The sequence below is a fragment of the Pleurodeles waltl genome, chromosome 6, assembly GCF_031143425.1.
Source record: "Pleurodeles waltl isolate 20211129_DDA chromosome 6, aPleWal1.hap1.20221129, whole genome shotgun sequence".
In the NCBI taxonomy this organism is placed as follows: domain Eukaryota; kingdom Metazoa; phylum Chordata; class Amphibia; order Caudata; family Salamandridae; genus Pleurodeles; species Pleurodeles waltl.
In genome coordinates, this window is record NC_090445.1 from 1,367,245,007 (window position 1) to 1,367,261,578 (window position 16,572).

The window sequence follows — 16,572 nt, forward strand, 5'->3', positions numbered from 1 at the left end:
CTCTTCGACGTGCAGACGTCAGTTATCACCATTTTTTACGAGCCACAGAGGCGAACAGGTGAGATTTGGGCACACTTATTGAAAAACCCAGGTCGTACAACAACTGAGTTGTTGACTGCAGGTGACGCTGCACGAGCTCCGGAGTCTTGGCTTTGATCAACCAATCGTCCAGATAGGGAAACACCGCTATCCCTCTTCTTCTGAGCTCTGCCGCTACCACCGCCATCACCTTTGTGAAGACTCGAGGCGCTGAAGTAAGACCAAACGGGAGGACCGCAAACTGATAATGCTGCGATCCCACCACAAACCGGAGATACTTCCTGTGCGATTTGAGGATCGGAATATGTTAGTACGCATCCTGCAAATCAACAGACACCATCCAATCTCCTTCGTTCAGCGCCAAAAGAACCTGTGAAAGGGTCAGCATTTTGAACTTTTCCTGCCTGAGGAACCAATTCAAAATCCTCAAGTCCAGAATTGGTCTCAACCTACCATCCTTTTGGGGGATCAGGAAATATCTTGAATAACAGCCCTGACCCCTCTCCTGCTCGGGAACCAACTCTACTGCGCCTTTTGCTAATAGGGATAACACCTCCTGTTGCAGTAACAGAAGATGGTCTTCCGAACAGAAGGATGGGCGGGGAGGGAAGGGAGGAGGGAACTCCCGAAAGGGAAGATTTCACAATGTCAATGACCCAATAGTCTGATGTTATAAACTCCCACATTGGAAGAAATTGGGCAAGTCTCCCCCCTACCGGAGACAAGTGAACAGGGAGTGGAGGAGGACTAAGGCTGCTTTCCCTGCTGCACCCCACCCGAGGAAGAGGCAGAGTGCTGCTGGGTTGCTCCTCTTGTACGTACTCTGCCCCTGCCTCTAAAGGATCTATAAGGCAGGGAGCTTGCACATTGTTGTTGTGGCGCCTGGAATCTGCCACGAAAGGAGGAGCCACGTCCAAAACCCCTAAACTTCCTATACAATCTAAAGGAAGAGAAAGTAGCTGCCTGAAGTCCTAACTACCTCGCTGTGGCCCTGTTCTCTTTGAACCGTTCAAGAGCAGAATCTGCCTTTTTCCTAAAGAGTTTTTCTCCATCAAAAGGCAGATCCAGGAGAGTCGCCTGCACGTCCGTAGAAAAGCCGGATGAGCGCAGCCAAGCCTGACGTCTCGATACTATGGATGTGCCCATAGCCCTTGCCACAGAGTCAGAGGTGTCCAACCCAGACTGGATCACCTGGGTCGCCGCCGCCTGAGCGTCCGCTAGCAAATGCAACACCTCTTGCGCAAGTTTGGATGACCTTTTGCTTCCTCCATAAGGGCATGAATATAGCGTCCCAAAATGCAGGTTGAATTGGTCGACTTCAAGGCAATACTGCATGACGAAAAGGCCTTCTTTGCAGCGTGGTCCATTTTCTTTGACTCCCTGTCCGCAGGGGTCCCGGGGAACGAACCAGGAGAGGACCGGGAAGAACAGGAAGCCTGAACAACCAAACTCTCCGGAGTTGGATGTTTGGAGAGGAAGTCCGGGTCACCTGGAGCTGCATGATAGCGCCTTGCTACCGTCGTGTTGACAGCTGTAGAAGTCACAGGTTTCTTCCAAATGTCTTTGATGGGGTCCAGGAGAGCCTCATTGAAGGGCAAGAGAGGCTCTGCCACCACAGAGGCTGGATGCAGCACTTCCGTCAAAAGGTTCCTTTTCATCTCAGCAGCAGGAAGAGGAAGATCTAAAAAGACTGCAGCCTTCCTTATCACTGCATGAAAAGATGCAGCCTCTTCAGTATACTCCCCAGGGGAAGCCAAATCCCATTCAGGGGAAGTATCAATACCGCTCGCAGTGTCCAGCCCTTGAAAATCACCCAAAGGCTCCAAGATTTCGCCTTCTTCCAGATGTTGCCTGCTATACTCCTCTTCCTCTAGAAGGCGCAAAGCTAGACGTCTGGACTGGAGTCTGGACTCGAGACCCGGCGTCGATAAGGCGTCGGCCAACGCCGAAGATCTTCGCCGGCGCCATTCCTCGGATCCATCCGACGCCGGACCCTCCGGCGCCACAGGCACCTTGACAGTAGGCTGGATCCGTGGAGAATCCACTGGCACCGGAGTTGCAGACGTTGTAGGCGTCGCCGTAGCGGCTCCAGGCGGCAAAAAGGGCATGAAGGGCACCGGCTTGTAGGGAGCCGGAGCACCCAAATTAAAAGCCAAAGGGCCCGACGGACCCGCATGCCCTCCACCAGGCGCAATGGTGGAAAAGATATTGAACATGACATTTAAAAATGCCGCAGGATCCGTACCCAGCCCTGGGAAAGCTGGGTATGCTTGCGGTGTCGGTGCCGGTATAGAAGCCGATGAAGGGCCAGGCAACTCCTGCTCCGGAGAAGCCGCCGGCTCCTGAAGAGGGTTGACTTCGAACACCGACAAAGGTGAAGTCGGAGTTGTAGGAGGTGGAGGAGTGACGGTCGGGCTAATCTTCCACGTCAGACGGCGCCGAGCTGACGGAGATGCAGATCTGGACCTGGACCGACCTCTACTCGATCGGCGCCTGGAGTCGTGACGGCGCTGAGAGTCTCCATGACGACGATGAGTCCTTGAAGATTTCGAAGAGGACTCTCTCCGATGTCACCTTTCCTTTCTCTTCTTGGAACGGGCCAGGAATAATTTAGCCTCCCTTTCCTTAAGCGCCTTAGGGTTCATGCGCTGGCAGGAACCGCATGACTCGACCTCATGGTCGGAACTAAGGCACCAGATACAATTTTCATGGGGGTCAATGACCGACATTCGACCCCCGCACTGGTTACAAGGCTTAAAACCAGATTTTATTGGCTGCGACATTGTAACTACAGATGCGCAACTGTAGCTCCCTGTTAGCCTCGAAGAAAAAACGTTATTCGAAGTCACTGAAAAAAGGGAACTGACGTCTGCACGTCGACGAGGGCTTCTTATTGCCTAGATGACGTCATACGGCGTCGCGTGGAGTCGGGCAACTGTGACGTCATCTTCGACATGCAGAGCTAGAAGAAATTTCCATCGAACCTGGCGCGAGGGGAGAATTCTTTATGTGAGGAATCTTTAGGTGAGGAATCCACAGGTAGGTGTATCCATCAGAAAGATACTCTTCATTAGGGGCAAAAGGTGGGGGGCGTGCCCCCTTTGCCCTAAAGGACAGGCCGCGCCTGGTGGTGATATTAATTTCTGAGTGTGAGTGGTGCAGAAGTGGTTGACTGTCATGTGTGCAGTTAGTGATACCCCAAGTGGCTGTCGCTGTACTATTGTGAATGCCAGTGAGCAAACTGTGATGTGAGTAGCTGAGGGTGACTAGTGAAGCCAGTGCCTGATGTTGAATGATATTGTGAGGGGCAGAGTTTGACTTATGAATGAACTTGCTGGCCTAAACATGAGTGCTTTGGAACAGTGGTAAAGTGTTTGATTTTGTGAGTGGGCTTTCGAGGGGTACTCGAGAGTGGTTGAAGGGGAACGCAAGAGAAAATGTGAACGTGTGAGGGAAGTGGAAACGTTTTTTGGCATTGTAAGTGACTGGGTAAGTGTGTTGTCAGTACATGTGGAGAATGGGGGTCTGAATGGCTTATGGAGCGGGAAGCGCATAACCATAAAGAAGTGAAAAGAAAGTATAAAAGGGGATTAACGTCCTCAAAACGTCACTGTCGTCCTACAAGGAAACTTCATTTCTCTACGGGCTCTCACTGCATGGTATTTCACAGGATGTGATGTTCTTTTTCTGGGCACCAGATTTTTTTTTAAATCACTCCACACCAAGGGACGTCACGGGATGTGTTGTTATTCTGCCGTGAATTACATTTCTAAGGGTATACCAGCAACTTGGCCCAGCTGAAATGCAATGTAATTCTGCTGGCGACTACATATTCTCATATGGCGACTTCACCTGAAGAGACAAAGAGGCTGGAGGTGCACAAATCCCACAGGCCATGCAGCAAATTACCAAAAGAAGATGTAAAACATGGAAAACAAACAATGAAGATCAAAATCCAGCCATTTGGCATGCCTTTATTTACTTATTTAAAGCCGAAAAGTAAACCCTGCATTCTTCTCATGCTTATTCAGACAAAATTTATGTGATGTTACAGAAATTGAATTAAAATGTTTTCACATAATTCTCATGTTTCACACTTCAATGTTTTAATTTCATACAATGTGCAGATGAAAAAGAGAGAAATTAAATTAACGTGCAAACAAAAATTCAGGAGTGTTTCTCAGTTATGCTTCTTGTGGATGGAAATGTACATATTAAACAATATCAAGCAGGTCTCGAATACGGCTTGGCCAAACACTTGACAAAAATGTGTTACCTGGCTGAATACTGCAATACCCTATTTGCTACCACTCCTGATTTTGCACTCTAGATGTTCAGCCAAGTACTAGTTAAGCTGACGGGTCTAGTGGCGTTTTAAATTGGGTTTTAGAGGCTTAGACCTAATATACTTAGAACAAGAGAGATCAGACAATATTTCAGGTGCAACTTCTTTTAATATTCCAGAGGGTGGATGGTACCGCAGAGGGTCTAGTCATGGGTATCGAGGAATGATTTCTGCTACAAAAAAAAAAAATGTTAATGCGGTACTGACCTCTAGCCTTCGTATTATCTCCCTCAAAGAGAGAGCGCTCTCGCTGCCTCCGATATACGTGGTAGTAGGTAGCCGGAACACTTTGTCCAGGTCCGATTCATGCAAGCCGTAAAACCCTGTGTCGTTGAAGGCCAGGGGAGACATCAAAAGGCACACAATGAGTATAGTAAGCAACCTCAAGTGCAACACAAGCACACTAGTAAACACCACAGCACAATACAATATGCTCATGTCTGAAACAGGATTAATGTAATCAAGGGTTATGCATGTTAGTGAATTAGAACTAATTTGGCGTTGCATGCAGAGACCGCTCAGCTGGCACAGGCACCTACAGAGATCTATGCAAAGCTGCAGGCTACTGACTCAAAGCTTGATTCAATAGAGCCATTTCACCTTGTGTGGAGAATAAATCAAGCACTAAGGGGAATACAAGATTGATTCAGTGTGAAATATGTACATAAAGTTATTAAGAGCTTTCTGATCCTTGGGATGAATTGTCATAGATAAGCGGTACAGTATGATTTCGGTGCCACTGTTGTCCATGCAGACTTGCTGCAAGCACAGCGGGCCATGAATAACGCTACAAAATGAGCAGAATCCCACAAGTCAAGCAAGCAGAAGAACATCTGCAGACCCTCCGGGAGTAACTGACAATGTTAGTGCTGATCCTCAGTCCAGATGCCAACATACACATCAATCTTATTGCCAGGTCAGTTTGTCCAGCTCTTGAAGGTGATGGCTATAGTTGGTGGTGTCACACCCTGCACGACAAAGCACTTCCCAATACAGAATACAGCAAATTCAGACATTGCCTTCTGCACAACACTGCACATGCAAGCATTTATTCCGCCCGAAGACTGAAAATGTACCTCGCTCACTTAAATGCACAGCTAAACATTTATCATGCAGCATACTAAGACATTCATCCATGCATAATACTGTGAACTAAGGTATTGACCTTTTTAGAATAGAGTATAAGGCTATTCAATGCCATTATTTTTCGCGACATGCAATCAAGAGAAATGGTCCACTCCACTTAAAAAATGGAGAATTGTCAAATAAATTAACTGAGTAACTGTTATATTTTACAGACCGGCAGAAGAGGAAACTTTTGATAATTAAGATTCACTTCTTGAGCCACAGGAGCAGGATCACAGCACTGTTACAAAGCCAGACAATTATTTCTGATTGATTGGCTTCATTAACATATGTAGCCTATATCATGGGTACTCGCAATTATTGTCCCAGGTGTTACAAATTATGGTCTGTGGTGTGCCTGCTGGCCGCAATAATACCAGCACGGTGGCAGAGGGACTTTATAGGGGATGGGAAAAAGGTGGGTGTAGTCAAAGCAAATCATATACATGGTGTGGTCAGTTAGTTAAGGAGTTGTCTTGAGAGTTTCATTTCATACTATCCTCTAACTTAAGGCACAAGTCTCTAGAGATGTCATAGATTTGGCAAAACTGTGCAATGTAGTATCTGAATCCCTTTGCTGCACCTTGAGGTAAGCCTTCTCTGCTTGCTATCACTTTCTTGGGAGATTCAAGTGTAAAAAGAAAGTAACTTGATTAGTGAATTGGAATGAAACAGAATTGCCCAATGTGAAACCGTAAAACCAAGGATGAATCCTGGTTTCCACACCTGACCAAATTGTGAGATTCCAGGAAATTGTCTAATTTCACTTTGCCTTCTTTTAATTAATTATGACATATAAGGGCATCTTGAAATACATGAGGATATATGCTGTACAAACCTTCGCTTGTGTTTGATTTAATACACTGTAATGTTGTCTATGTATAATAACAACCCCAACGTGCCCAGAGGGTTCCACGTGACAGCTGACTCGCCTCTATGTTCACTATTGGCATTGTTGTCAGGTTAAAATATACTTCCGATGCACTGATGTAATCTTACTACTAAGGTGAAACGCTTCTGCATATTAATGAAACACAATTTTTTCAATGTTGAAGACTTCAACATATTTTTACACGTTTGTTACAAGATGTCTTAAAAAAGAAATGTCGCAGGCCACCTTATTTGCTTTTTTACTTTTACATAAGTTAGTGTGTAAATAAACGCTTGTCTGTTCATTTAACATCTAGTCAGATGTAGTCCTCTCTGACATAAACAGCAGCCCAGTGCATTCGTTCAACGGAGCCCTTCATGTGAAGGTCAGGAGGGCTGCACGCGACCCATACTTTAAGTACAACTGGCCTATATGAATGCACATCTAACCTTATACTGACGCCATACAGGACACAGCTTCCTGTGGATACAATGCTGTGTTTAAACCCACTCAAATGTTGGGCTGGTAGCAGATAAGAGCTGGCGCTCTGCTATGAGGGGTCCACCTTAGCTGTACATGTTCAGATTCAGGGTTTCTGGGCAGTGATGGCTCTAAATGATTACACTCAGCCATGCTCCCAACAGGTGTGGTGTGTGTTCATTTGAGCAGTAGTGCTTTCAGCTGCTGATAAAATCAACCCGGTAGGCTGGGTCCTCCAGATATAAGTGTATGGCTCTTCCAAGAGGACACTGTCTACCAAAACTAGTACTCTTAACTTCTACCCTCTCTCTGATGGAATCCTTCCATAGGAAGAACTTTACAGAGAGGCAGGCAATGCAATCGGGAACAAAAACCACACACTGCCACTAAGAAGAGAGAAAACAAGTGCTCAATACGATTGAATAGTGTTTCTAGTTACCAATTCTCACTATCTAGCTCAGCTGTAGTGGTCACAAATATACTAGTGATAAAGTACCCCTTACCATACATAATGAGGCTATAGCAAGTCACCAAGCAGTTCCATAACCATATAGAGGAATGAGGCCAAAGGCCAAGCTCCTACATCCACAAATCACTTAAAACCTTGGTGCAAGAGCTCTTTCATATGAAAGAGCACGCATGTTTGCAAACATGAAGAATAAAAATAAAACCTTAAGTGCAAAATTAAACACATCAAAATCCTTTTAGATATTTTTTGCAAACAGATATTAAAAACAGTTCAACACAAGTTAGTTAAAAAAAAAATCAGCTGTACCTCGGAACATGTAGAAACCTGCAGAAATTTGTATTGTATTTGTATTTTGTATTTATAAAGCGCATTCCTACCGAGGCATCGAAGCGCTAAGACGGTAAGGAGAAGAGCCCACAGAGTAAAGATAAATTCAAAGGAGAACACTAGCGCAGAAAAAGCCATGTTTTGACCAACCTCCTAAAGGCTAAGAAATGTTGTTCCTTCCTGATAACCAGGGGAAGAGTTCCAACATTTAGATGCAGCCACCGTAAAAGGTTTGTCTCCCCATTTTGCTTTATAGGTGCGGGGGACCTGAATTCTGAAAGCTCCTACCGAGCGGAGTTCTCGATTGGGTTTATACCAACGTAGCCTGGAAGTCAAATATTTAGAACCATTTCCGTGTACTGCTTTGTAAGCCAGACATAAGGTCTTAAAAATAATACGCTGGGCCACTGGAAGCCAGTGCAATTGTTTTAAACTGCTACTGGCCGATGCTGAACATGGGAGGTTCAAAATAGCCCGTGCAGCAGTATTTTGAATCAGCTGAAGTTTCTTTTGAGATGTTTTATCCAAATTAAGCATCAGAGCTTTGCAGTAGTCCAATTTGGATACTATCAATGCTAAAGTCACTGTAATTCTCCATTCGCTTTGAAGGAAAGGGCAAACTTTCTTTAGCATCTTCAATGTCCAAAAACTAGTTTTAACAATTTGATTGACATGCAATCTAAAGGAGAGGCAATTGTCAAAAGTGACACGTAAATTGTTTGTAGCAGTAATAGGAGCTGGGAGCGTGCCACAGTCTTTCGGTCACCAGCGAGAGTCCCACAATTCCTTTCCTGATCCAAAGCATGCTATTTCAGTTTTATCACCATTTAATTTGAGCGAATTTGAGTTCATCCATCCATTGACTTCACGCCTACATTCATTAAAGCGATTCCTCCCAATTTTTATTGACTGGGATGATCAATTGGGTATCGTCAGCATCGGAGGTTGGCCTAAAGCCAAAAGAACGAATCAATTTGGCTAGAGGATCAACATACAAATTAAATAAAGTGTGGCTAAGTGATGATCCTTGGGGGACATCACAAGGTAAGTGGTATGCAGGGGACGTAAAGTCGCCACAGCTCACAGTGGTCCATCTATCTTTCAGAAAAGATTCCAGCAACTTAAGAGCCTCATCTCTAATCCCTGCTTGATATAAGCGAGATATCATAACCTGTGGAGAAATAGTGTCAAATGCCGCAGATAGGTCCAGTAGGACTAATATAGCCCCTTGTCCTTCATCCACCATTCTCCGGATCGAATCCGATGAGGTAATGAGGGCTGATTCTGTGCTATGTGCCTTCCTAAAACCATGTTGAGAGGCATCTAGTCCTCCTGAATCCATTACAAAATTGTCTAATTCCATACTAATATGCTTCTCCAAGATCTTGGCCAGAAAAGGAAGTAAGGAAATCGGTGGCAGATTATTCAGGTCATGACTGATTCCATCTTGTTTCTTTTTCAAAGGAATTATTGTAACCTCCTTCCAAGAAGTAGGATAGACTCCAGAAGTGAGGACCTGGAGCTAAGGCTGTCAAAACAGGATCAGGGGCTAATTGAAGACTAAAAGGGGGGCAAGGATCGGAGGGGGAGCCTGATTTGATTTCTGAAATAAACTTTTTTATCCTTTCAGGAAATAGGGGTTGAAAATTAGTTAGTGTCGAGTAGTTAGTATTTGATTCAATATTGACTACATCAGGGAAGCCCTCCCTCTCCTCAGGATGATTAAAACTATCATCAATTCGTACAATTTTATTTTCAAAATGTAAGGCCTCTTTATTACAAAATTCCTGTGAATTCCCCAACTCTAACAGAGGCGGGGGAGAAGTCAGTGCATTAATAACCTTAACAAGTTCTCTGGGGGCATTGCAGGCCTCTTGAATTTTTTAGGTGTAATATTCAGATTTAGTTTTAGTGCTTCCCTCTTTATAATTTTTAAGAGCAATTCTTAATGTTTCTTTCTCAATAGGAGTAGAATTAAATTTCCATTGTTGCTCTTGTTGGTGATACTTTCTTTGGAATAACTTAAGGTCCTTTGTAAACCAAAGTTGGCTAAGTTTTTTTGTTTTCCATGAGTTATAGGCCTTAAGAGGGGCCAATTGGTTCATAGCAGTAGCAATTCCCTGGTTAAAACTATCCACTGGTGGCAGGGACAAATTTTTAGCCCTTTCCCAGCCTGCCTCCAGTGCAGGTACTAAAACGATTCTAGCTTTTTTCTATCTAAAGAATTCAAAAAATAAACATATTCTCTCTGCTTGAAATAGGCTATTAAAAAAGCAGAAGAATGGAAAGCAACCTTCACTGTGTTACTTTAAACAGCTGCTTTAATTATGCTCCATGGCCTGCCTTTGACTTGCCTGCTGGCTCTGGCAGGAGGCATTGTGACGCCAGAACTCAACTGTAATAACTTAAAATGGCAGAGTTCCGACATCTTTTCTTTATAATCAGCGACTTGGTGGGTCACGAGTAACAGATTCTAGAGAAATTAGATACTACTGTTTCTAGAGAACAGCGATTCTCAAAGTTTTAATGTCACGAGAATCTGAATGTCATTAAAGACATAAAGGCTAACATTATGCATCAATCTTTTAATGCTACTCCACACAGCAGCACTTAAAAGTACATTACATCATAAAGAAATGCTGTCAAGAATGAATCCATAGCAATAGACAAAAGGTCCATGTATAAAACAACCGTTCACTTTAGAATGTATGACTTGATAAATAAAACATGAACTTTTCTCTTATACAGTAAAGAAGAAACACAGGAAGAAACAGGAAACATAGTCAATTAGAAGAGTCACCACACTGTGCATTGTCTGAAAGAAAGAAATTGATTAGACCAGAACAACTAAAGGATGTATCATAACAAATAATACACTTGAGAATCATTATATTACTATTGAAACTCAAAGTAGAGATACATGTATCTTTAAACCTTTTTTTCTTAATTCATCATTTCATTTTAAACATATTTCTATTACTTACTTAACTCTTTAAACTTTAAAATATATTTACTGGGATGAGAGGTAGGGATAATGTTAGCTTCCATTTCTTTACTGAAAATCAGATTCTCAAGACATTAAAACTTTGAGAATCGCTATTTCATGACAACACCGAAGGCTACCATTATGCATGACGGTAGTCCTCTAAAACAAAATTTTACTTGTGTTCAATAGGTTTACAATAGTGTTTAGCGAAAGCGGCAGCATTAGACCAATCGCCTGCTTTCATAATGCCCTCTAAACTTACACCCACCCATAAGCCTTCGCTGGCCATGGCACCTCTCAAGGAATGTGCACAGATTTTTTTAAGTCAACACCAGCTTCTTGCATAATATATTTTACCCACATAGCAATTGTTGCTGCGGAAACTGCATGAAAAGGTTTAACTAATTAAATTATAACTGACACCATCAGGTCTAAATTCAATTGTAGGTGAGTCATATTCCCTCATGTACTCAACTACACACACATTTTTTTTTTTTACAAGGACCGAGCTAAGGATAAAAGATAGTATCAGACATTTTCTTTCTATGTTCTTTTTGTAATATCAAAGGTGACCCTAAAAGAGGTCATACATTGTATTACTCACCTCCAATACTTTGACATCTGAAACTCTACAACAGGAGATTAAACATAACAAACACACCAGTTTCACAGAGAGTTTCTTTTTATCTAAATATCTGTTAATTGGCCAACCTGAAACAAGGTAAGAACTAATTTTACATCCCAAAGAGTTTGATATCTTGCTCTGAGGTGGTCTTCTTAAACTAATGCTTTTCTCTTAAGAACATGACAAACTAAAACATTCTTCCCTACATTTTGACCATAACCAAATTGTGGCAGGCAGAGATAGCAGATCTGTGGCAATTAATAGTCCTATAACTTACACCCTTATGAAATTCATTTACAAGGAAGTTAACCTCTTCAACTACAGGAGTCTCCACTTGATCCAAGTCCCTTTCCAAGCACCAACGTACCCAGATCTTCCAGATCCCCTTATATCTAGATCAAGTTCCTGGAGCCCAAGACTTTTCGAGGAGCTCCGCAACTTTTCCCGAAAGGCCTGGCAACTCAGCAGGTCGTCTGGTGGCTTATATGCAAAGAGATTCATAGTCCCTGTATGCACCAGTGGGTGTTCCCTTCCATCTAAGTCTTTCAAAAGCATAGCAGGAAGAAAGAATGGAATGACGCAAGCGAGTTCCAAAGTCATGGGAAACCATGCTTGTGAAACCCAAAACGGAGTTCTTAGAATAAGGAAGCATTTCTCCTGTCTCACTTTCTGAAGGATTCTCTGGATTGTTTCAAAAGGTGGAAAGGCATATGTTTTCATTCCTTTCTAAGTCTGAACAAATGCATTCACTGCCAGAGCACTCGGGCCTGGCATCCACCTGTAGTATTTCTTCTGTTGAAAGGTTAGTCTGCTCGCAAATAGATTTCTCTCTAATGTGTCCCAAATATGGAATATTTTCCTGAAACACACTTCGTTCACTTTCCAGTCACTGTAATCCTTTAAAAATATTGAATTCCAATCTGCGGAAACATTCGACTCCCAAGGCAAACATTCTGCCCTTAGGCTGATCTTGTGTTCTAGACAGAAAAACTAAAGATTCCTCCCTAAGAATGCTGGATGTGTGGATTTTGTACCGTCTAAGAGATTTATATAAGCTATCACAGAGACATTGTCCATTTTCAATAATACTGCTCTGCCTTGTATCATGCTCTGCATGAGAGTGTAAAGTCCTGCAGTTAACTCTAAAAAATTTACATGATGTTGTCTCTCTGTGTTTGACCATGATCCGCCAGTCTCCTGAACCCCCAGATGCACAACTCAGCCAATCAGACTTGCATTTGATTCCAGAATAAAGTCTGGAGAGCAACCAAAAATTGCCTGGCCTTTCCAGGCATCTAAATTGTCGAGTCACCAAGTCAGCTTTGTCTTTGCTGTCTGAGCTAATAAAAGATTTGGCCCCATACCAAAAACCTGAACTCACTTTTATCCTCTGTAAGGCACTGCAGTGTAAAATGCCCAGGAAAATAGCCTGGATGGAAGATGATAATAGGTCCAAAAGTCTTGCCAACTCTCTCAAAGTTAAAGAATCCTGACTGAGAACACATTTTATTTCTTTCAGAATTTTGTTTATCTTTTTCAAGGGAAGGAGAAAAATGAAGTTTACATTATCTACTGTAAAACCAAGAAATTCCAGAGAAAGGGATAAGAACTGATTTCTCTTTGTTGATTATTAAACCCAAACTAGCTAGTAGGGACATGACTAGTTTCAAGTCCTCAAGAACCTGTGAAAAACTTTGGGACATTACCAAAATGTATCATTCTGGCACCTCTTTCCCTAAGATAGGAAGCTACTGGTCTAATTACTTTGGTAAAGCACCAAGGAGCTTAAGACAATCCGAATGGGAGAGAGCAAAATTAGTAGAGAATATTCCGCCAGGTGAGCTGAAGATAGGGTTGGGACTCTATATGCATGGGGATTGTGAAGTAGGTGTCCTTCAGATCCAACTTCACTAACCAGTCGTCCTTTAGTAATATGTTTCTTAAAAGATGGATCCCTTCCATTCTGAAGTGTCTGTAAATTAAGAATTTGTTTAGATCTCAGGGGTTTATCATGGGTCTCCAACCTTTGTCTTTTTTTCCCTACTAGAAACAGTTTGCTGGTGAATACTCTTATCTAAACCCATTTCCAGATGGCACCTTTTAAGAACATAGATTCTACCTCTTTGTCCACAATTACTTGTTGTTCTATTCTTAAAACAAGTTCTTTTGGATTGAAAGTTTGAGAGGGAGTCTCCCAAAATTCTATTTTAAAGCCTTGTATCATTGTAGCATCCGAGGATTCTTACTAATAGTTTCCCAGGCCTGGAAAAAATACTTGCGGCATCCCCCTACACTTCCTTGGTGAGAAAAAGGAAGAGAGATGATAGTACTAACTCTGGAGTGGTGTTTGGTAACCTCTACAGTAGCCTCCTGTTGGACTGGAACTGCTGAATTGGGACATTTGGTGGTTTCGGCCGACAGAAAGTCGCCTTCGGCTGTCCCTGCCAAAGAATGGGTTAACAAGCCTGTGCATATTACTTTAAGCTTTATCAAGAGCAGTGAATGTGGCCACGTATTTTCACAGGCTCTTGACCATGTTGTCCCCAAAGGGTAAACCTCAGCCAAATCTCCAATCTGAGGGTTAATTTTGAGGAATACTACTTTGCGACTCTCAGAGTTAAGTCCAGCATTGGCACTGTCCAAAAGGACCATGGCCCGCTGGCTCAATCCTCGCAAGAGATCCAAATCAATAGGAAGACCTTTAATATACGCCTCTTCGGACATATCTATTATCCTCCCCAGGAAACCAACTATGTCCAGCAGACGATCTTGACAAAGTTTCAGAGTACTCCCAAGGACTTTTATTGGGCCTGGTTCCATCTTGAGTAGGAAGGTGATAAGTTCAGGGTCTCGTTTGGGAGTTACACACACCTTATCGTGGATCACTGGTTGTGACATTTTGAACTCAACGAGCCCTGCGCCAGTCCTGTTGCAACTGAGGGAGAATCCTCCAGCTATTAATTTACCACCAGAGTGTTGCCCCTATGTAATTATCATGGCCAATGCTCCTCCTCCTTTACGGCCTGGTCAGAGTGAACCCCAAGGGACTCTGAAGAACAAAGTATTGCATTGGTTGGTTCAAAACAACTTACTTACAATAGATAATGCCCACCAGATCATCCTAACTCGAAGAGTAACTTGGGTGGGCCCGTTAGAGAAAGAGTGTGGGGGAGATTGTATAATTATCAACTTTAGAAACCCTCGACTTGTGAGGGACATCTTATTTAGGGCTACCTTCAACCCACACCATGTTAATTCTCCATCATTGCTCCCGTTGGGTACATTCTATCAACATGTGCAACCTGTAAAATCAGGGCAGCCACCGGTACAACACTATTCTGTGCTAATTAAAAAGTTTTACCATAGCGCCTCAGTGCCACTAAGCAATAGATATTAGGCATTGAGTACACTTTCAGATAACGATTGACAAAAATATAGGGGACACGCAGATAGTCTAAAGAAAGGGTCTAGTATGGTGGGGTTCAGTGGAAAGATAACGTCTACTGGTTTTAGCAATGCCCCCATAGAGACCCAGGGGACAGAAGGGTCGGACTATGAAGCTGTACTAATAACTCTCATAGGGAACTAAGTGGAAATTTTCTAAGTACCAACAGACAAATAGAAGCAAGGAATGGCGAAAAAGAGTTCATTCGAAATATTAAAGAGTGCCAGAGCTTTGCTACATAGAAAGGTCAAGGTCTACGTAGTAAGACTGAGACAAAGAAGCGGGGCAATTACATTAATAAACTTGACCTGGTATTAAAGAAACATGGTGTGTTTCCCTGGTTCATATGCAGGGATTTACTTCATACTTCTTGCCAGCTATTAGTTCTTAATCTGGGCAAAGAGTGGGCTCCAGGTGCTTACTTCAAATAAATTCCCTATGGTGGTTAAAAAGCCCTCCTGGGAGACCCCAAACTTTCAACTGTTGTGGCTGAGGTATCCGAGTATGACTGATGTGGTATTAATTAATTATTATAATAATGTTTTTGATTCTACCTGCTGTAGAGTAGCTCATGCTCTAGATCAGAACCTAGATAAATTCCTACGTTCTATGCCGTCTGATTTTAACATCCAATCATGTTCCCTACCAATATCTCGAACATGTGGGCTAACCAGTCATGAGGGCGTAGGGTATGACCATTTCTATCATAATGATTATGGAGAGGCGCTCAATATGATTCTGTCAAAATATGAGTTGATGTTAATGGAATGTAAACAAGGTATTAATGGTGAGGTAATACAATCATTTAGAGGAACTAATTCCTCGTCTGTAATTGATCATATTGTAGCATCCTCATTTGTTAACAACGTATGTGATACCTCATATATTCCTCAGTCATTACTGAGCGATCATGATCCGATTTTCTTTTGACAGCATTTTGGGGCCCCAATGAAGAGCTCCATATTACTGCAAACCAGTTAGAGGCACACAGAATAAATGGAGTGAGACTGAAATGGGAAGATACAGATCCAGCTGATCTTTTACAGATTGTACGAGGGTGCTCGTCAGCAATTAATTACTGCCTACAAGAGGAAATAGAACCCTCACGGTTGCTCAGTAGTTTTAGTAAAGTTATATCACATACTAAGGGTGTTCTGACATATTCCCCCCAATTTAGGCAGACTACGAAGAATAAATGGTGGTTTGACCACGCATGTATCAAAGCCAGGGGGATCTTAAACTAGCCCTTCATACATCTACAAGTGACCCAGTGGCAATCAGGTCACTGCGGGTAAAATACAGGGAACCCCTGGAATGAAGAAAGAAGAGTTGAGGGAAGAGGCATGGACAAATCTGATGCTAGTGACGGATTCAAATAATTCTAAATTGTTCTGGGAAATAGTAAATTCCCCCTTTCTGACCAAATGGGCACCTCTCGAACTGGGTTCTAGTGTATCCTATGTAGCAGGGGTGGACCACTTTTGAGATATAACTAGGCAACTGGAGATGGGGTTTCCCAACCATTTACAAATCACCATAGATGAGGTTTTAGCAGCTATCTCCGAAAGTGCTGGGGACAAGGCCCTAGGCCCGGATGGACTACCAATGCATGTTCTTAAATATCTAAGTGATTTTTGGGTACCTATTCTGACTAGGCTGTTTAATATAGCCATGGCCGGGGAAATCCTGATGTCTTGGACTATGTCCATTATTATACCTATATATAAGAAAGGTGACAAAGCTGATCCCAAAAACTTTTGCCTAATATCATTCCTGGATTCATCCATGAACATTTTTAGTAGGGTAATTTTGGCAAGACTTAATGACTGGGCATTGGATAATAATATTCTTTCACCTGCC

The 16,572-nt window shown here is 42.8% G+C and overlaps 1 protein-coding gene across 1 annotated transcript in view; it reads right to left on the reverse strand.

Annotated features, from left to right (window-relative positions):
• The window catches only part of OGDHL (oxoglutarate dehydrogenase L), a 664,251-nt gene that overhangs the window by 494,087 nt on the left and 153,592 nt on the right, over positions 1 to 16,572 (reverse strand). The window contains exon 5 of the mRNA XM_069240663.1: positions 4,592 to 4,707. Within this exon, the coding sequence (XP_069096764.1) occupies positions 4,592 to 4,707 (116 nt within the window). The remainder of the gene's footprint in view (positions 1 to 4,591; positions 4,708 to 16,572) is intronic.